The sequence below is a fragment of the Neolamprologus brichardi genome, chromosome 13 (assembly GCF_056152115.1).
Source record: "Neolamprologus brichardi isolate AB-2024 chromosome 13, ASM5615211v1, whole genome shotgun sequence".
In the NCBI taxonomy this organism is placed as follows: Eukaryota; Metazoa; Chordata; class Actinopteri; order Cichliformes; family Cichlidae; genus Neolamprologus; species Neolamprologus brichardi.
Genome location: NC_142116.1, coordinates 30,472,492 through 30,494,269, shown reverse-complemented (window position 1 = coordinate 30,494,269; position 21,778 = coordinate 30,472,492). Strand labels below are relative to the sequence as shown.

The 21,778-nt window shown below is 41.9% G+C and overlaps 1 protein-coding gene across 2 annotated transcripts in view; it reads right to left on the bottom strand.

Annotated features, from left to right (window-relative positions):
- LOC102788571 (calcium-dependent secretion activator 1-like) overlaps positions 1–12,686 on the bottom strand; it is a 243,993-nt gene extending 231,307 nt beyond the window's left edge. For both annotated transcript variants that reach the window (XM_087850444.1, XM_087850445.1), the window contains exon 1: positions 12,061–12,686. In XM_087850444.1, the coding sequence (XP_087706570.1) occupies positions 12,061–12,411 (351 nt within the window). In that variant the 5' untranslated portion in view covers positions 12,412–12,686. The remainder of the gene's footprint in view (positions 1–12,060) is intronic.
- Between the last annotated feature and the right edge of the window lie 9,092 nt (positions 12,687–21,778).

Sequence of the window (21,778 nt, the reverse complement as noted above, 5' to 3'; positions counted from 1 at the left end):
CTCGCACCCCGGCGTGTCGAGCCACGCCCAACACCTACAACCAGCACGTCCGATCTAATGTCACATTGATGGAATTCTTGCATTTAACCACCAGCTAACAATTAATCTCATTCAATCATGATTATAGTCGTCCCACTAGGTGGCGCTCTAACCATTAATGACAAATGGCATAACTAACATATCCGAGGTCAAGTCTCATCACGCCTGTGACCTTTGGAAGAGATTGGACTTTGTGTTTTTGAGTGACAGCAGATTACTGCTTTTTGGCGAGTGATTGAGACTCCACGCCATGACCACCCCGTTTCCCTGAACGTAAAAAGCTTCGCAATTTAACATCACAAAGGTCTTTAGATGCCACGCACTGGACATCGCTTCAATCTGACGAAATCCCTTGGAGGAGTTTGTCAAAGTACGGAGCCTGAAAAGAGGGGAAAATGTCGCCAAAATTACACATTAATTTAAAAAATTGCTGACTTCCTGTTTAATTTGGGATATTGCTCCAAGAGACCTTTTTGTACATCTTGATATCTCCTATAAGCTTACCGGGTTTCAGACTCATACATAAAACACAGAGCAGGGGCTGTTGTTTTGAAATTTTGTAGGGGGCGCTGTGGAGCCATTTTGCGCTATTCAATGAAAATGATCACATAACAACAAAACCTTCATCACATTGGAGGTGTGCGCCAAATTTCAAGACTTTTTAAACTTTAAAAGCCACTTCATCTTTCATGGTGAACCGCGTTGCCACCAGGGTGTGCCGTTCAGTTTAAAGTCACAATTTTCGCACTGAAGCATCATGAGGGACTGATGGTGATATTCACCGCTTTTGAGGTGGCCACGATGAACCTGTGAAAATCAGTACAACAAAATGAAAGACATGACATTTCCTGTTGCCACTAGGTGGCGCTCTGCATATTCCTGACAATGGATACATCAATCTGTTCAGGGTGGCTATGACATCATGCCTGTAAAGTCTGGTACTGATCAGACTGGATTTCATTGAGTTATACTAATTTGTTTCTTCATGGCGGGACATCAAAGTTCGCCATGCTTTCGGGGTCACACCCTTTCACGAAAACTCACAGTTTTCACTGTAACCCAAGAACAACTGCTTAAGGCTTTCCTGGAGAAATTTGAGGCTGCAGATGTCACCCATCACAATACTGTACCCCAAAGTGTAAAACATGACATTTCCTGTTCCCACTAGGTGGCGCTGTCCCTGATGTCAAATATGGCATATGACATATGTTCGGGGGTGGAGCCTTATCATATGTGTGCTCTTTGGTACAGATCGGACAATGTATGACAGAATGAGAGGCAATAAGACTTTCATGGCGAGTCATTGAAATTCGCAATGGCGCCACGGCCTCACCGTATCACGAAAAACTCAAAAGCTCTGCAATTTAACATGGCCCAGGTGTGTAGTTGGCACTGACCAAATATGAAGCTTATACATTCAAACCCCAAGGAGGAGTTCGCAAAAGTTCGAGGCATGGAAATGGCAAAACTAGAGCCAAAATGTCACCTTCACTTCCAAATGGCGAACTTCCTGTTGTGTTTAGGACATGGCCATAATAGACTTTTTTGTGCGTCCCTTAATGTTAGATATGTGTGCCAACTTGGCACATTATTACACTTATTACACACATTACACTTATTACAGATGCCACTGTGAAGCGGCTTAGATGTGGGTGGACTCTGCCCAGCTTCCCTCATAGTCAGGCTGTGGTTGATGACATGGTCCACCAAAGTTGGCTCTTATATCATCAGAAATATGGGTCCCTGCATGGCCTCTGCGACCTCCTCCTCCTCTTGCTCTCCTTCCATCCATGCTTGCAAAGTTCTTGAATTGGCTAAACTGAGGGCTTTTTGTAGTTGGCTAATTGGTGTTCAGTTTTGCAAGTAAGTGCCTTCAGGTGTGTATTTGAGTGGTTGCAATTACCCGATGTGTTTTGTATTTTGGATACATGTGTTTTCCAAATGGCACCCTGAAATTTCATTTTGTGAGCGAAGTGTCTTATGTATGAAATAGAGTGTAGTATGCAGGACCATGTGTGTTGCATAATTGCAACTAGGGTGCAAAGCAGAGCTTTTGTTTAAGGTATGGGTACATGTGTTTGAGGTATGGTAGCAAAAGCTTCAAGTTGTGTTACTTTAGTCTAAGCATGGGTTTATAGTGTTCAAGCAACGGGCAAAAACTGTAATGGAAATCCTGTTTGAAAACACTGGTATGGACCTCATCAGTCCATTTTACCTATACGCACAGGGATATTGCTTTGTATTAGTTATAATGGACTGCACAACATGAAATCCCAAGGCTGCGTGACGCAATTTCAGGTCATCTTCAAAATCAGTATTCCGAAAGTGATACTGATTTTAGCCAATACGAGCCTTGTGCAGCTCTACTATATAACCAGTTCATGCATTTTTTACTTCCAGGCTGGACGACTGTAATTCATTATTATCAGGATGTCCTAAAAACTCCCTGAAAAGCCTTCAGCTAATCCAAAATGCTGTAGAGTACTGACAGGGACTAGAAAGAGAGAGCAGATTTCTCCTGTACTGGCTTCCATTCATTGGCTTCCTGTTAAATCCAGAATTCAAAATCCTGCTCCTCACAAACAAGGTCTTAAATAATCAGGCCCCATCTTATCTTAATGACCTTGTAGTACCATATCACCCTATTAGAGCACTTCGCTCTCGCTCTGCAGGCCTACTTGTTGTTCCCAGAGTATTTAAAAGTAGAATGGGAGGCAGAGCCTTCAGTTTTCAGGCCCCTCTTCTGTGGAACCAGCTTCCAGTTTGGATTCGGGAGACAGACATTATCTCTACTTTTAAGATCAGGCTTAAAACTTTCCATTTTGCTAAAGCATATAGTTAGGGCTGGACCAGGTGACCCTGAATCCTCCCTTAGTTATGCTGCAATAGACGTAGGCTGCCGGGGGATTCCCATGATGCATTGAGTTTTTCCCTTTTCAGTCATCTTTCTCGCTCACTATGTGTTAACAGACCTCTCTGCACTGAACCATACCTGTTATTAATCTCTGGCTCTCTTCCACAGCATGTCTTTATCCTGTCTTCCTGCTCTCATCCCAACCAATCACAGCAGATGGCCCCGCCCCTCCCTGAGCCTGGTTCTGCCAGAGGGTTCTTCCTGTTAAAAGGGAGTTTTTCCTTCCCACTATCACCAAAGTGCTTGCTCATAGGGGGTCATATGATTGTTGGGTTTTTTTCTCTGAATGTTTTATTGTAGGGTCTACGTTACAATATAAAGCACCTTGAGGTGACTTTTGTTGTGATTTGGCTCTGTATAAGTAAAATTTAATTGAACTGACGTGAAAAAACTTTTTTTTTTCCCCATTTTATTTAACCTCACTCACCTCAACCTCTATTACCTCAATGACCCACACCCCACTCCACATAAACAGATCTGCTGTTGAGATGGTGAACAGTGTGAAGTTCCTGTGCACATACAAGATGACCTCTGAACACCACCATCATCATGAAGAAAGCCCAACAATGCCTTCTTAGGAAAATGTCAAAGGCCAGTCTCCCTCCTCCCTTCATTTTACCAGGGAACATTGAGAGCGCCCTCTGCTGCTACAGCAGGACAGCAGAGAGGATCACTGAAGGCCCTCGCCCACCCATCTCCCAACTCTACGACAGACACATCATCTGACGTGCGAACAGCATAGAGAAAGACACTTTCCACCCCTCACATGCACACGGTTTCGCAGCATCAAAATCGTGACGACCAGACACTGCAAGAGCTTCTTCCCCCAAGCAGTCAGAGCCCTCAAGTCAATACCACCAAAGAACTGATATACACATACACCTTTACAAACACTTACAATACTCATCAAAAGACTCAAAAACACCAACAAATTACACAAATCCATTACAAACTGGACCTGGGAACAATATGCTTATTTGCACACTCAATCACATTAGTTACTGAACACACTATACTCCATTCTTGCACATCTCTTCGTCATGTCTCGTCTACAATATCCTGACAATAACTTGAACCTGGTATTCAAGCAGTGAAAATGTAGTTTTTACAGAATAAAATGTGGGCAGGCAGGACTGAGGCTCAAAGCCTCAGTGTGTAGCTGTCCATACCTCAACGTTACAAAAGCACAACCACTGTCCACACCCCAACCACACCTCACAGTAAATGGTCATTTCCATTTTAAGCATTTCCAAATGATCATTTTCCGTACTGCCAGTATAAATATACACAGTATACTGCCATGACTACAATATAGATGTTTTACACACTCCTTTTGTTGTTGACATTTACAGGCTGTGTGCAAAAGGCCACACTCTTCAAATTCATGCCAACTAATATTTTTACGTCCAGTAGGTGTCCTACTAGAGCAAATGAAGCTTCAAGAAGCTTTGCACTGTGGTGAACCAATTGGATCAAAAGCTAGTGATGTGTCCTGTGTGTCGAAGCGTCGAATCGTGTGTCGGGTAATCTCGGGGGCGTTTCTGTGAAGCGCGTATCGAGGCTTGCTTTGATTACGTATGCAGTGACGTTCGAGGCCTCGCGGGCAGCCCGTACCACGTGACTGATTCAGGGACTGTCTGTGAAGGTTCTCAGTCATCCAGGTCATCGTAGTCAAAGGAGCTTGCAAAGAAAAGCGTCTGGACTTCTTTAAGTTGCTTGAAGACGTTTCACCTCTCATCCGAGAGGCTTCTTCAGTTCTAAGGTCAAATGGTGGAGAGTCCCAGATATAAACCTGGTGGGAGTGTCCCCCCACAGAGGGACAAAAGGACCCCCTGATGATCCTCTAAACGCCTGAGTCAAGGTGTGGAACTGGGTGTGGGTCCCAATCAGCCAGAGTATCGGGTGAGTTCATTGTGAAACCTGGCCCCACCTTATCATGCGAATTCCTGAGGTCAGATGGCCCAGGGTGTGAGTGGGCGTTAAGGCGTCTGGGAAGGGATCTCAAAACTGGATTATAGATGGCAGAGAGTTGGTGTCGTAAACCACCGCCTCTGTTCAAAGATGGTCGCTCACAGTGGACATAGATGGCTTCTTTCACTCCTCTTTCAAACCATCTGTCCTCTCTGTCCAAAATGTGAACATTGGCATCCTCGAAAGAGTGTCCTTTATCCTTAAGATGCAGATGGACAGCTGAATCTTGTCCTGTGGAGGTGGCTCTTCTGTGTTGTGCCATGCGCTTGTAAAGTGGCTGTTTGGTCTCTCCAATGTAGAGGTCTAGGCATTCCTCGCTGCACTGTACAGCATACACCACATTGTTAAGTCTGTGTTTTGGCGTTTTGTCTTTCGGGTGAACCAGTTTTTGTCTGAGTGTGTTGCTGGGTCTGAAGTACACCGGGATGTCATGCTTGGAGAAAACCCTCCTGAGTTTCTCTGATACACCGGCTACATAGGGGATGACAATGTTGTTGCGTCTGTCCTTCTTATCCTCCCTCGCTGGTGTCTGATCTTCTTTTCTGTGCCTCTTCGCTGACTTTAAGAATGCCCATTTAGGATAGCCACACGTTTTGAGTGCTTCCTTTACATGTGTGTGTTCCTTCTTTTTTTTCCTTCAGGCTTAGAGGGAACATGTTCTGCCCGGTGGTGTAGGGTCCTAATTACTCCAAGTTTGTGTTCCAGAGGGTGATGGGAGTCAAACAGGAGGTACTGGTCCGTGTGTGTGGGCTTCCGGTAAACTTCGATGTTGAGGTTGCCGTTCTCTTCAATGTGCACAGCGCAGTCCAGGAAAGGCAAACAGTCATCCTTTGTGTCTTCCCTGGTGAACTTGATGCTTTTATCCACAGCGTTGATGTGCGCAGTGAAGGATTCCACTTCTTGTGTCTTGATTTTGACCCAGGTGTTGTCTACATATCTGTACCAGTGGCTGGGTACTCTTCCTTTGAAAGAGCCAAGAGCCTTCCTTTCCACTTCCTCCATGTAAAGGTTGGCTACGATAGGTGACACGGGGGAGCCCATGGCACAGCCATGTTTTTGTCTGTAATAGCCTTCATTGTATTTGAAATATGTGGTGGTGAGGCAGAGGTCTAACAGTGTGCAAATCTGATCGGGTGTGAAGTTGGTCCTGTCCTCCAAGGAGTTGTCTTCTTGTAGTCGTTTTCTGACAGTCTCCACGGCCTCCGTGGTGGGTATGCACGTGAAGAGAGAGACTACATCAAAGGACACCATGGTTTCATCTGGATCCAGGGTAAGTTTCTGGACCTTGTCAGTGAAGTCGGTGGAGTTCTTGATGTGGTGTGGGGTGTTCCCCACGAGAGGAGCAAGGATGGTAGCAAGGTGTTTTGCAATGTTATAAGTGGCTGAGTTTATGCTACTGACTATGGGTCTGAGTGGGACAGCTTCCTTGTGGATTTTTGGAAGTCCGTAAATGCAGGGTATGGAATCCCCTGGGTAAAGGCGGTGATAAGTAAGGCGGTCAATGATTTTGTCCTTTTCCAAGTATCATCTTGGAAATCTATGTCCACTGTGAGCGACCATCTTTGAACAGAGGCGGTGGTTTACGACACCAACTCTCTGCCATCTATAATCCAGTTTTGAGATCCCTTCCCAGACGCCTTAACGCCCACTCACACCCTGGGCCATCTGACCTCAGGAATTCGCATGATAAGGTGGGGCCAGGTTTCACAATGAACTCACCCGATACTCTGGCTGATTGGGACCCACACCCAGTTCCACACCTTGACTCAGGCGTTTAGAGGATCATCAGGGGGTCCTTTTGTCCCTCTGTGGGGGGACACTCCCACCAGGTTTATATCTGGGACTCTCCACCATTTGACCTTAGAACTGAAGAAGCCTCTCGGATGAGAGGTGAAACGTCTTCAAGCAACTTAAAGAAGTCCAGACGCTTTTCTTTGCAAGCTCCTTTGACTACGATTCAGGGACTGGTTTACCGGTTTGCGCCAGATTCGATTTAAAATGGGCAGAAAAACACAGCTGATTTCCCATCACACTGTGTTGTGGAGTTGGATTACGTACGTGTTACATAGTTACTTGAGCATTTCTTCTTCGATGGAACCAGGAAGGAAGAGATTTTTTATTTTATGTTATCTCTCCTAATAAAGTATGCACACAGCAATAAATATCACAAATGATAAGCACCATAATATAAATAAACAACACTACAGATCCTATAATCTGATTTCTGTCTTTTAGTTTATTAAAGAGTGAAGCGCCAAACACTAGTTTGTGTCATTATCCAGATGTACATAAGCATGATTACACAGGTACTAGCGGGTTTTGATTATCGATTAAAATCGATTCTAGCTTGGATAACGTGATATCGATTCATTAAAATCCTGAATCGATTTTTAATATAAATATTACTACATTTCAACCACCACCAAACAGCTAAAACAGTAAATGAGAGCAGGTACACCGATTCTGCACAAAGACATAAACACAAAGCGCTGACGCATCACAATCAGTGAGATGTCGCCTTTCTCACCAGACAGCACGGACACGGTCGGGGCTGAAAGCCGACAGCTCACTGATTCTAATCTAAGGCATCTGCTGTCATGCTTACACATTAGATAAAGTCTCGAAAGTGTCAGCTTTCTTTTTATAGTTATAAAAATATGCAAATGTACTGATCTATGATCTGAATTATACTATTGACTGACTGTCTGAGGCTAACAGTTACACAATCATACCAAAACTCTGTCCTGATAGTTTCCACTTTCTCTTTTGTATCACACATACTGAGACAATATTCGGGATAAATAACCAAGAAAACAATTTACTTATTCAGTTTAGAGGTTTACACTTCATTATAATCACAGAGCCCGCTTCACTTGAATTGTCCACTTGATGGCGCAGTAGAGCAAATGAATCATCACAATGCTTCGAACCATGAGTCGACCAATTGGGTGGAAAGCTTCAGTTCATCATGAGGCTTCATCTCACCATCACTATCAAAAGCTTCAGTGCTTCATGAAGCTTCATCTGCCCATCAGTACACACAGCTCACTAGCTGCAAGCTGCAAACACACAGCTCACTAGCTCCAACTACTCACATGGCTCTCTGGCACAGAGCTCACCTTTCTCTGGGCTTAAATACCTTTAATTGCTGATGGAAGGCAGCTGTACAAAAAAAGGTGGCACCTAAGGCAGGAGAGCTGGTAGGACACACCCACACAGGTAACTTCAGGAGGAGGCCCTGCTAGGGCCATTACAATTGGTCTATAATTAGTTAAAACTGCTGGGTTATCCCCGTTTTAATAGAGGGACAACAAAATCTGATTTCCATACTGAGGGAATTTCTTCCATTGTCATGGTCCCTGTTTCTGCCCAGCCGGCTCCGCAAGGCTACATGTGTTTTTGTTTTGCTCTCACTCTCTTTCTTTCGCCGCTCTGCCTGGGTGGAGCTCACATCCATAACCAGTTTGAGGGTTACAATAATTGAGAGAGGCTCTGCCACAAAATCAGCTGGGAGTTTCAAAAAGTAAGAATCTATTAAATCGGGTCCTGACGGTTTTCTATGAGCTAATACTTTAAGAGCTTCATGGACTTCCTGTACAAAGAAAGGAACAAAGTTAAATGGCTGACCAATGTTTGTGCAGGATTTTACAGAGACTGGATTCAGAGAGTCAAAGAGTCAGAAGATATAAAGTGCTTGTTAAAGCAATTCATAATCTCCTTCCTATCATAAACAGGAACTGAATCCTTAAAGAAATTGGTGAGCTTTTCCTACCTGAAAGAGACTTAATATTTTCCAGAACTTCTGTGGATTATTTAGGTTCTCAGACAGACAATAATAATATTCTGATTTAGCTTTCTTAATAGAGGAAGTACATTTATTTCTTAGTCATCTGAAAAGAAGCCAATCATTGGGCTTTGGCCCAAGCCAGGTTACGTTCATGATGGATATCTGCCAGCTCTGGGGCGAACCTGGGACTTTTTATGACCTTTTATCCTAAATCTCCCTAATGGGGCATGTTTATTCACAATTAGCATAAAAGCATCCATAAAAACTGTCCCACATCAGGGATCAATCCTATTTTCTTCCAATCATAGTTTGACAAATCATGATAAAATGCTTGTTCATTAAACTGTTTAACAGTCCTTTTAAAAATAATACCTGATGACTTGGGCACCTTAGTGTTTCAAATAACAGCAACAACACAGTGGTCGCTTAAGTCATGGCAAAAGACACCCAAGGATGAAAATTTATGAGGAACATTTGTCAGAAGCTAGTCAATCAAGGTAGACTTTTCAGGGGTTTTTTACCTGTCTTCACTGTATTCTAATTTTTTGAATTAGAATACTGTTGTTGTGGGTTTTATGAGCTGGAACATTATATACAAATAAACAACTAAGTACTTGAAATTGTTTAAGTTGTGGGCCCTTAATCAATGAAAGTTTAATGTTTTGAAAGGAATCATGGAAATAAATAAACTTTTCCATGATATTCTAATTTCTTGGACAGGGTCTGTAGTTTAGTCTGGACAGGAAAAGCTTTAAAGAATGCAGAGCCTCTGTAAAGGCAGAACGAGGTCTATAGCAACAAACAGCTGTTAGATAAAGACCCTTTGCAATATTCAGAGCCAGAAATTCCATTTGCTTGCTAATGTATTCTGATAGAACTATTGTGGCATCAAATTTCAACTTAACATAAGCAGCAACACCACCACCTTTCTCAAGCCTATCTGTACGATAGATACTGTATCCAGCTATGCTAATATGTTCATCAGATATATATTTAGACAACCAAGTTTCAGAAATTAAAACAATATCCCCATCTGTTTATCAAACCCAAAACTTCACCATATCCATCTTGGGTAACAAACTGCGCACATTAAGATGAACAATCTTCAGCCCAGATGAGGATTTAAATTCAGATGGTGTCTGAGTACATTGCAGCTCAGGGCCCGGGTTAGGTTGCACATTACCAGATAAGAGCAGTAGTAAGACAGTCGGGAGTCTCTGCTTTGCAACATTACCTACTGAATTTGACTTGTGAAAGGTTAAAACTAAGTAGAATATTTCATAACTCAAAACAAGACGGTTTTGAAGTTGAGGTAAATCTTTGTGTAGATCAAATGATAAATGCACGGCCTGTTCCAAATACATTGGTGATTGTACAGGATGTACAGCAGCAGTGATACATGTGGACCTGAGGACCTCCTCTAAGAAGAGTCATATACAGATCCAATATTGGATTTAAAAATGAGGTTATTACAAGTAAGCTTTAAATTTCTATATTTACAAATGTCACTGAGCAGTCATTCAATTTAAATATAATCTGTCATCTTCCTCAACTTTCCAGTCTTTCTAACATTTTTCTCTATTTCTGAATGAAGTTTTTCTTTCTGGAAAATACAGCAGCTGTACCTTTAGCTAGCAGAGACAAACCGAGTGTAGTTTGACAAACTACACTCGGTTTGTGTTTGTTTGCTGATATTTGTTTATCCAATCAAAAAGTTACATTTGAAATTACCTGCCACTTAAAAAATGCTACTTCCTTGTTGTTGTGATGCTGGTGGAAAAGCAATGACAACATACAGACATGAAAAATGCAATTCCAGATTGTTCTGGCCCACTTTAACCCCTGAGTTGACATTAAAATTTTTTTGCCTCTTTCACCTCTTTCTATGCAATAAGCACCAATGATGGATACACTGATAGGATTAACTTTCATAGATTTTCTTGTTCCCTCCAATTGGTGCTGAAATCGGTTTGAAGTTTGAAGGCGCACACTAATGTAAGGCAAATACCTCTGCAATGAAACTTAAAACAACAAGCCTGTTTTTGAAAATGTGAGGAGTACAAAGTGTAGATATTTGTGTAAGAAATGTCAGGAAGGATCGCTTAGAATAAAGGCCATGAGAACAATAGAAACCATGTGAATGCCCCTAAAATTGAAGCAGTGTCCCCCAAAGGACGCCACCAAGGACCAGTCCAACAACAGATAGAGCTCAACACAGTCAGCATTTTTCAGTTGTCTAGCTCACCAACTTCTGGTGGAAATATCCTTGTTTATACACTAAACAGGAACTATCTGTGTTTGCAGTTCTAAGGGTCTTTATGTCTGCTTTCTGACTGTTTTATCAAAACTTACTGGTGTAAACAAGGTTCATGCTCAGAGGTATGTTCTCACCAAATGCCTTTTACTACGACTACAGACCACTGAGGTTATGTCAGTAAGATTTAAACTCTCAAGCTCTTCATTTTTCATTTTTTTAATTAACCAGTGTTGCCACTTTTCAGCTGCACTTTGACTAAATTTGTCTTGAAGTGTGTGATTTTATGCAGTTATTTAAATATTTATTGCAAATCCACTTTTCACCATTCCTACCAGCATCTAGAATAAACACTTTTGTCTCCAGTGTGTCTGTGGACATGGTCAGAATGCTGCTAAAAGCCTGTATTACCAACATGTAACACAAGGGGTATGTCTCCATTCTATTATGCACTACCCACATAGCTTTATCACAAATAAATTGGTATTACCTTGTAAATGTAAATGCAGATTGGAAAAAAAATTGCAGACAGGCGATGTCACAGAGATTGGTGCAGATTTTCCTGCATTAAATTGTTCTTATCACAATGTTGTTAAAGAAGAAGAATATTGATGCCAAGAGGCAACTCACACAACAGATAGGAAGAAAATCAATGCTCTTACTTTTCTCTCTCTCTCTCTGTCACTCTTGTTTATCTTTCTTCGATTTGGATTTAATACACTCCGTTGTTTTTAAAAACTGTCTTACTACTTTCTAATGCAATTTAGCTTAGCAATCGTCATTTCAGCACCAGTGTAAAGATAAAAAAAAAAAAAGGATTTGCTGCGATTTAATGTTCAATCAAAAAGAGATATGTGGTTTGGGCTTGTGGAACTGGTTCCATGTTTCTGGTAAACTGGTGAGGAAAATGTCGGCCTAATATGTGAAGGGATTCACTTAAGACTGTCGGGCTAAGCAACTGCTTTCAGGTAACCAGCCTTGATTGAAGCAACAGATGGTATCATTTATCTCGTAGACGACACAAGTGCAACATGAATTTCAATCACAGCTTTGAAGCTAGGTTTGGGTCAATCCTGTTCATTGCTCCAAGCCTACCTTCTGCTGCCTCCTGGCCATATCAGTCGGTTGTTTCGCGTTAAATGGATATGCGATGCAGCGCATCACAAACACATACAGCTGGAGTCTCTTTTTCCTCTCTTCCTCATCTCGCTGAATCTTTTCCAGGTCCTCCTTTTCCTTGTCGCTGCCAACCGACGGGCTCGGGCTTGACGGTCGACCACGGCCGCTCCCGCCACCCCGTGACTGGAGCCCTCCGTTGGCTTGGCCGTCGGCGGCTCGGCCCGGTGACAATCGGGCTCCCCCGATGTTCTTCGGGGCCGCCACTTCTTTGTGCTCCACCTGCAGTATCTCTTCCCCTTCCTCCTCGCTTGAAGACGGGTCCAACATGCTGCGGTAGCTTAGATGAAGACTCTACCTGTTGCAATTGAAAAACTGCGAGAGCAGAAAACAGAAAGACGCCTTGAATGTACTAAAGCTGACCGATGAGCCCTCAGATTGTTCTTTGTCATGAAAAAAACTGCTGCCACAGTTCCAAGCTCATCGCGAAAAAATAAAGTGTTATAAACACAAAGTAGCCGTGTGATTTCGAAGCCTTTCAACTCTCCCAGTCAGTGGCACATAGGAGGAATTAATGACGGGAGCAAATCTAAAGGGGAGGTGTCGCAGAGAGGTAACGCTGATGCGTTGGTGCGCTGCTGCTCGGAGAAAGAGGCAGGGCTCGGAGCTGACCACGGTACTGAAACATGATACCAGCTGCTCTGGGATCAGTTTAATCAAGCTGCGAGCACAACAGATAAAGGGCCACCTCCAGCAAAGCCGAAAGAGGACAGCGCTAGACCGGAATCAAAACAGCTTTATTACTGGTTTAAAACAATCCAGCAACAAGATCGTAAGCCTGCTTCTGTGGTATTTGCATGTCCTCCTCGTGTCTGCGTAGGTTCCCTCCAGGCACTCTGGCAGTCATGTATAGAGTTAGTTTAACTGACCACAGGTGAGAATGCGAGGGTAGGCTTATCCGTTTCTGTATATTTGCTCTGTGACAGATGTGTACTCCGCCACGCGCCCAATAACAATGCGCCTGTTTATTTATATATACACAACGCACTGTGTAATTTACGTTCTTCTTGTTACTAGTATTCTTGTTTGTTTTGTTTTGTCTTGTTTAGCTTTTTCTGTTCTTTCTGTCTTATCTGCTCAAATTTGGGGTTGTTTAAAATGCCTGTTTAGGAAGAAGAACACGTTTTTATTTAATACAACATGATATTTCAGCTGTGTTAATATGATGAGTAAGTCTGTTAGCATTTTAGCTTTTCTGACTGTTCTTTTCCCACTTGTTTTGCATTTGGTCAGGCTCTTTATTACTACTGGTAGCATGAGGCTATAACTGGACCCTACACTGGCTATAACTGGACTCTACAGTGGTGGCACAGATGGTCCAAGTCACATATTGATGGCACAATATAGAAGGTTTGCTGTGTCTCCCAGCACAGTCTCAAGAGCATGGAGGAAAGTCCAGGAGCCAGTGACTCTAGGAGAGCTACACGGGGCTGTAGAAGGACCTTAAACCATGAGGAGGACCAGTTTCTGCTCCTTTGTGCAAGGAGAAACGGGATGCACACTGCCAGAGCCCTACAAAACTTGTTAATTAGACAAAAGTCTAATAGACAGGTTGACCAGTGGCAGGCTCAGCCAGCACATGTAAGTAGCATTTATGAGAAATCACTTGGTTCACTGAATGTAATACATTTATCCAGGTGTTTTCCTACAACTCCTTCTTGATTTTTTGTGTTTATATTTTTAAAGACAGACAGTGTGGCGTCCATGTACTCTAAAAACAGATTATATATGAATATACAGAAGATTTCTGGTTTCCATTTTGTAGCCTTTAAGAGGACTTCTATCGCATGTAGGCAAACAGTCCACTTGAAGACCAAAATCACATCAAAACAACATTTATTTTATAACAGCAATTTGGCCTTTAATTAGCTCATACTATATAGTCAGTTTTTGTTTTGTTTTGAGGGGTTTTTTTTTGGGGGGGGGGGGGGGGGGGTTGATTAGCATTCAAATCTCTCAGTTAATATAGAAGAAAGATTTAACACAAAGCAAGAAAGTATGAGATGAGTCTAATAAAAAAGGTATTGGGTGAAGCACATGCTTATTATTCCAAACCTTTTAACAAAAGATCATTTAGCAAGCAGCTCATTTACACAGGGTTTGAAGCAAAGGAGCAAAAAAACAAACACTTCCATCTTAGATAAGTAAATACATTAAATTAAATTTCATAAGAACAGTCCAAGAAAAACAACCAAGAGTTTCAGTATTGTCATTTTAACTCTTCTTCATTCTTGATTTATATATTTTTCTAATGCTCCAGTTTTTAACATTTTTAAACGAGGAAAATGAGCTACATCTTTTTAAATTACTGTCATAACTATTCAACAAGTTAACTTCTCTGCTTTATGTTTGTTTTTATCTTGTTTTCTTTTTTAAATCTGTTCCCCTCAAATCATATCGACTCTCTCTGACTTCAAACAGCTTCTGAGCACTGCAGCAAATCATTTTATTTTGTTTTTTGTACATTATCTGTGCCATTTTATATTCAACTAAATCATAAAATTTCAGGGTATTCAAATTAAAAACATCAAATGTAGGTTAGTTCTATATAGTTCGATTGATTTATAATTCTTAAAGCTGTTTTTTTTTTGTAGCTTTAACATAGGAAGGGTATTGGTTTTATGCATTACCACATATCTCTAGACAATAAGTCATATATGGAAGCAACAGAGAACCATAAAGTGTGTATAATGATTTCTTGTTCAGGACATCCTTTAATTTGTAGAGAATAGCAACAGTTGTTGACATTTTTGTTTTCACATGACGATTTCACATGGTTTATATGAGACTTCTAACTGAGTCTAAAAAACAACAACAACAAAGTTATGAATTTAGTCAATATCGAGGTTTAGAATTAACATTTTTTAAAAGGAACTTTAAACTTGATACTACTCTGTCCAACTACAAAGGGGGAAAGCAAGTGTAAAAAGCACAGAGATGACTTCAAAGTTCAAAGGTAACTGATGATCTTCTAGTATGCCTGGGTTTTCAATTTTATATATTTTATATTATTTTATAACATGAAAATATACACAAAAGGTGAACAGTGATTAAAAGTAAACGAGCTAGACCAGGCATGGGCAAACTACGGCCCGGGGGCCACATGCGGCCCGTTAAACGTTTTGATCCGGCCCGCCAAACTTGAAAAAAATTTAATAAATTAACCTTGTTAATGTTTTATTTCCCCTGCAATTCTGATGTTTCCTCGCTAGATGGCGCACTCTAGATATATTGGCTTTGTTGAGGTGAAGCGTAGGCCTATTACTCCATGTTTGCACTTTACCCTGTGACCCACCGCCCTTCTATGAAGATGAGCGGACCCAAGAAAAGGAAAGTGGACAGAGAATGTCGAGTGTTCAATAAGGAGTGGACAACTAAATATGAACACCGATTATCTGCTGTTTGCCTGATATGCCAAGAAACCATGGCAGTTTTTAAAGAGTATAATATTAGCCGTCACTTTGCCACAAAGCAAGCTAATTATGCTAGCAAGCTCTCACCAAAAGAACGGGAAGCTGCTGCTGAGAAGTTGGCAGCTAATTTGAAGGCTCAGCAAAGTTTTTTTCACCGTCAAACTGCCATTCAAGAGTCAAGTACCAAGGCCAGTATTATGCTCTCATTCAAAATAGCAAAGGCCAGCAAACCACTGTCAGAGGACGAGTTTTCAAAAGAATGTATGGTAGAGACAGCAGGTATTTTGTGCCCGGAGACCAAAGACAAATTTGAGAAAATCAGTTTATCACGGCGGACAGTGACTCACCGTGTAGAACTAATAGATGAAGATATCACCAACATATTAAACAAAAAGGCGAAGTCATTCACTTTTTATCGCCACAACAAAACTAACTCCAGACTTTGATGCGCTGGCTAAAAAAGGAGACCAACAACACTGCTCCCATTAAAATGGGTGTCTCCGTGATACGCACGTTGTTAAAATGAACAGTGCGCGCAGATCAAATATAACGCTTCACAGACTGACTTGCTGCAACTGTTTCGTTCTTGCACTGGTCGTTGTTGACTTTTGGCACCGGGGAAACAAATTGAATAAAAGGAACAGGACAAGTACATCTGCATCTCCTACTGTTTTTGGGAAAAAAAAAAAAAAAAAAAAAAAAGAGTCAGAAGGAGAGTGATGTGATATCCCGAAGGATACCAGAACTTTCAGTGCTTTAAACAGTGAAAATCAAATAAATGAACATTTTATTTTAAAGACTCATTTCGAAGTCAGAGATTTTATTGTAATCCTTTTCTTCATTTTCATTGGAAATTAAAGCACATGTTTTCTCCATATCCCAAGATGTGTATTTTTCCCCCAATGACGTGATGTTTTCAAAGCATGCCATCTATCTGCTCCTGTTCCGGCCCTTTGTCAAATGTTAGAACTCAATGTGGCCCACGAATCAAAAAGTTTGCCCACCCCTGAGCTAGACACTTAAACTGGGTAAACTAAAAACTAGGAACCTAAAACATGAGACACAAACATGAAATTAAGAACTGAACATGGAAAGAGAAGACCAGTAACCTGACAGGGTCAAAGGGAACCTGAAACAATACATATACACACACGAAGGTGATTAGGAGAAGCGGGAACGATGAGGAACACAGCTTGGATCAATTCAGCCTGATGAGAAGGGAAGGAAGCAAAACTGTCAAAGTAAAACAGGAAAATGCTAACATGCAGACTAAAACACACGGCATGACACAGGGACCGGGAGGAAGGAACGCATATGGGAACAAGACAGAAAAAGTGAAAACATGGAAACAGTTGAAGGAGACAAGACACGGAGGTAGAGAGACAAGATTGGATGGAGAGAACACAATATTGCAATATGTGTGCGCAAAATAATAGAAAATAGAATAAAAAAAGTATGACAATAAAAATATGTAAATATAAAATTAAACTAAAACTATCTGATAGTGATAGAATATATATGTGAAAGAGTGAGAGTGAAAGAATGAATTTTGGCTTGCACAAAGCAACAGCTTTCTCTGGGAGGATCTGTTCACAGGAAAACAATAGGTGAGAGTCTTTCCAGCAGGTAAGTAACAAATTACAAAGACAGAAGCAGCCAGGCTGCACTAACTGTAGTGATACAACAATCCAGAAAAGACCAAAGGTCTGCCACTGCTCTTAAAAATGACACCTGCACTGAGATTTGCATCGTGACTTGAAAGAACAGACCCTTTCCATTTTAACAGCATTGTCACAAGAGCTGTTTCTTGTAGAAATAAGACATTATGTTATTATCAACTTACCATCCTTTGCTTGATTTAATCTCTTTTGCGGTTCATTTTTAAAGTTTCTAGATACATGCCATCCATAAAGAGTAGAAATGGGGGAGAGACAGAATAGTAAGTTACTTCCTAGAGAAACACACGCTTTCTGTATCGCCCACATTTTACTGTGATGCTTTTGAGGTTTTTTTTAACCTCTTTTCTTTCCCTAGTTTTGTTGTTTTTTAACCAAAATCTTTCCTGTTTACTAAGCTGCTCATATCCTACCATACCTCTGATTATTAATACTGAATTCTACCAATACTGAAGTCTACCAAAGGTATCAGAAATTCACTGATCTCTTTTACTGAGTGATACTGTTCATCTTCCTGTGACAAAGTATCTGAAAACTGAGACAGTTTGTCGTCATACTTACGTACTTATACATACCTGTTCCTGTTCGCACTCATTTTCCCTTTGTGTCACTGGAGCTGGGCCTGTTGCCTCACCTTCAGCACCATCACTCCCTTCTTCCTGCTGTTTTCATTCCCATGGTTTTCTAGATCCTGCTTATCAATGTCATTTACATTACATTCAAAGCTACCGTTTTCAGTATTGGCTGTCACAGCCTGTAGGTCCCCAGCCTACAGGTAGGTTGTCACTGACAGCGTTACCTGTCAGCTGCTGCATGTCGGAGCTACTCTCCACTGCCTTCTCATTGTGTGGGCATGATGAGCGTATATGCTGAACATCACCACACTCGAAGCACTTTATGCAACCAGAACTCATATAAACTCTGTAAAATGTATTCTGATACATAAAATGACACCTCCAAAGTTCCAGAAGGGTTATTCACATAGATAAAGGCCTGTCTCCACAGAGATTGGACGTCCTGCAGTCTAGCATCTTTGCAACCCATACGAACAGTTTTAAACCTGTCGGCAAATTTTCCAAAACCTCTTCAATTAGTTTCTTCAGGTACGCCTGACACAATATCCATTGTCGATGGATAGGTCACAAACAGGTCATCTAATATTAGGCCCTTCTCAACCAGAAAATGCAGAGAATTTAGCAGTAGAGGAGCCAGGAAATTTTCAGAGGGGTGGCAAGATTGAGCTGTGATCATTTTTGTGTGGCATACAAAAAAGTGCTACTTAAGGTTCACCTTTGCTTGCAAAGGCAGGAAATATGGCCGCGAAACTGGCATTTCGGTGCCGGAAGCAAGCTGCTGCATTTGCGAATGAGGGATGGAGAGAGAACCTGGCATCTTTGTGTCAAGCTTGATATTGCATTTGTAAAGGAGGGACAGAGGAAGAGAACCTGGCATCGCGGTGCCGAAAGCATGCTGCTGCATTTGTGAATAAGGGATAAAGAGAGAACCTGGCAACCCGGTGCCAACGTTGCTATGGAGTTTAGCCGAGAAGGGAAGAGGCTGGGAACCTGGCAACTCGGTGCCGAGGTTTTCTGCAGAAATTTGCGAAGGAGGGATGGGTGGCTGAGAACCTTGCAACTCGTTGCCGAAGCATGCTGCATTTGCTACGGAGGAAGGAGTACTGGCAACTCTGTGCCCTTTCTTTTTTTTCTTAACTATGCTGAGAAACTGGCAACCCGATGGTCGAAAGGCTTGCTGCTGCTTTTGCGAATGAAGGAGAAAGGAACCTGGCAACCCGGTGCTGAGGTTAGCTGCAGAATTTGCGAAGGGGAGGGAATGAGGGGCTGAGCGTCTGGCAACCTGGTGCCGGAGTTTGCAGCATACGTCCTATCATCCCTGCCCTGCTAAACTCCGCAGCAGAGTTAAGCCAAGGAGGGATGAGAGGCTGGAGACCTGGCCACTCGGTGCCAAGGTTTGCTGCAGAATTTCGCGAAGCGGGGATGAGGCGCTGGGAACCTGACAACTCGGTGCCGACATTTGCTGCGGAGTTTAGATGAAGACTTTATTAAATATTTTAAAAAAGAGTGGACTTCATATTAATGACTATTATGACACTCCCAGAACATCAGCTTCTGTTCTATGGGAAGCAGGGAAAGCTGTGATGAGAGGTAAAATAATCTCTTTCTCATCACATAAAAAGAAAGAAGAAAACAAAAATATTCAGGAATTAGAAAAAACCATCAAATCCCTAGAAGAAGCCTACGCGTTCCACCAAGACCAGGAAACATTGAACAAAATACGCAAAACAAAACTAGAATTAAATGAGATAATTGATTTAAAAAGAAAAAATTCTTAGTACAAAGATTACGCTTACAAAATTATGAACATGGTAATAAATCCGGTCAATTTCTAGCAAACCAGCAAAAAATAAAGGAAGAAAAAACAACTATATGTGCTGTTCAAGATTCATCTGGGAACACAATATATGACCCGAAACAAATAAACAACATTTTCAGGGATTTCTATAAAACGTTGTATTCACCACAAATAAACCCGTCTAAAAAGGAAATTGATCAGTTTTTAGACAACATAACTCTCCCAAAATTATTAGACTCTCAAGCAATGGCACTGGATTCGCCACTGACATCAGGTGAACTCTAGGAAGCCCTGATAAGTATGCCCAATAATAAGGCTCCAGGTCCAGACGACTTTCCTGCAGAATTCTACAAAGAATTCTGGACGATTCTGGCACCAGTTTTCTACAGAACGTTGTTGGAAATCAAAGAAAAGGGCAGACTTCCATCAAATATGAATTCTGCAAACATTAATCTCCTGCTAAAACCAGGCAAAGACCCTGTATATCCCTCAAGCTATCGTCCAATATCCCTTATGAATGTAGACCTTAAAATAATCTGCAAAGCTCTCTCAAAGAGACTGGAGAAAATAACCCCCCTCTTAATTCATCCTGACCAAACTGGTTTCATAAAAGGTAGGCACTCATCAACAAATACACGTAGATTACTTAATTTAATAGAGTACTCATGCAGTAAAAACATTGAAACTATAATATTTTCTTTAGATGAAAGCATTTGACAGAGTTAACTGGAAATTTCTATTTGCAACTTTACACAAATTTGGTTTTGGATCCTCTTTCATTAACTGGTTAAACATATTATATAATTCCCCAACAGCTTGTGTCAAAACAAATGACCAGACATCCTCCAGCTTCTCTCTCCTGAGGGGCACCAGGCAGGGATGCCCACTCTCCCCTTCACTGTTTGCAGTTTTTATTGAACCACTAGCAGCGGCAATTAGACAGAATTCAGTAAATAAGGGCATAAAATGCAAGAACATGGAACATAAAATCAGCCTTTATGCGGATGATGTGTTACTTTTTCTCCAAAACTCACAAACCAATATCTCTGGGGTGATTGAATTGATAAACTCTTTTGCAAGAATATCAGATTACTCAATTAACTGGTCAAAATCTACAGTCCTTCCGATTAATTGCTCCTTCCATAATTCTTGTTCTACACCACTGCAATCGGGAAATATTAAATATTTAGGTATTAATGTTTCTCCCAAGCTTGCAGATCTAACTAAATTAAACCATATCCCACCTTTAAAGAAAGTAGAAGGCGATCTGGCTAGGTGGAAATGTCTACCCATATCACTCATGGGAAGGGTTGCTGCTATAAAAATGATGGTCTTATCAAAAATAAATTATTTATTCTCAATGATCCCAACTAAACCGCCACAAGATTGGTTCAGATCTCTAGATTCATACATGTCCAAGTTCCTTTGGAAAAATAAACCTCCACATCCAACAACATTAATGTTTCAAAAGCGTCAATATCAGCTCTTCTCTGACAGCATCTCCAGCTGCCTCCCTCTGCCCGCTCCACCACAATCACCCACACATGCAGAGCCTTGGGGTAAAGGTGTGTCACCAGGGTGCAGGGGAGGCATCCCCCCCCCACTCTGTCCCCTTCTGGCTGCCTGTGCCTCAATTTTATCTCACAACTTGGACATTCACATTACTCACACTCTCATAACACATACATATAGGATCTTGGGCGTGGGCACGCTACTCGGACTCCAAATTACCATCAGGGTGTACACCTCACCCCTGGCGTCGTTGGCCACCTCTCAATTTTAAATACACGTAGACACTGAGGGCTATCAGGAGGGGCTATGCGCTTACCTGCTGCTCTCTAGCAGGTAGTTCCATGCCCTCCTGGGTTTTAAATGCACCTTAGAACACACATGCATCAACACTACATATGAGCGGGCAGAAGGAGGTTTGGAGTCTTCACACACCCCCGTTCTCTGCGACCTGCTGGAGGGGGGGGGGGGCTAGGAGGAGGAGTTGGCCGTCCGACTGGGGTCTGGAATGTGGGGCCTCCCTGCTGCTGCGGAGTCGGGGCGGTCTGCTTCTCCCCACCACAGGGAAAAGGGTTACACCACCTGGGTCTGGGTGCAGTTACCCCCTCCAGGGGCAAGGGTACCTAGACCCGGTTCTTAGAGTACGCTTGGGGAGTGTGATTGTGT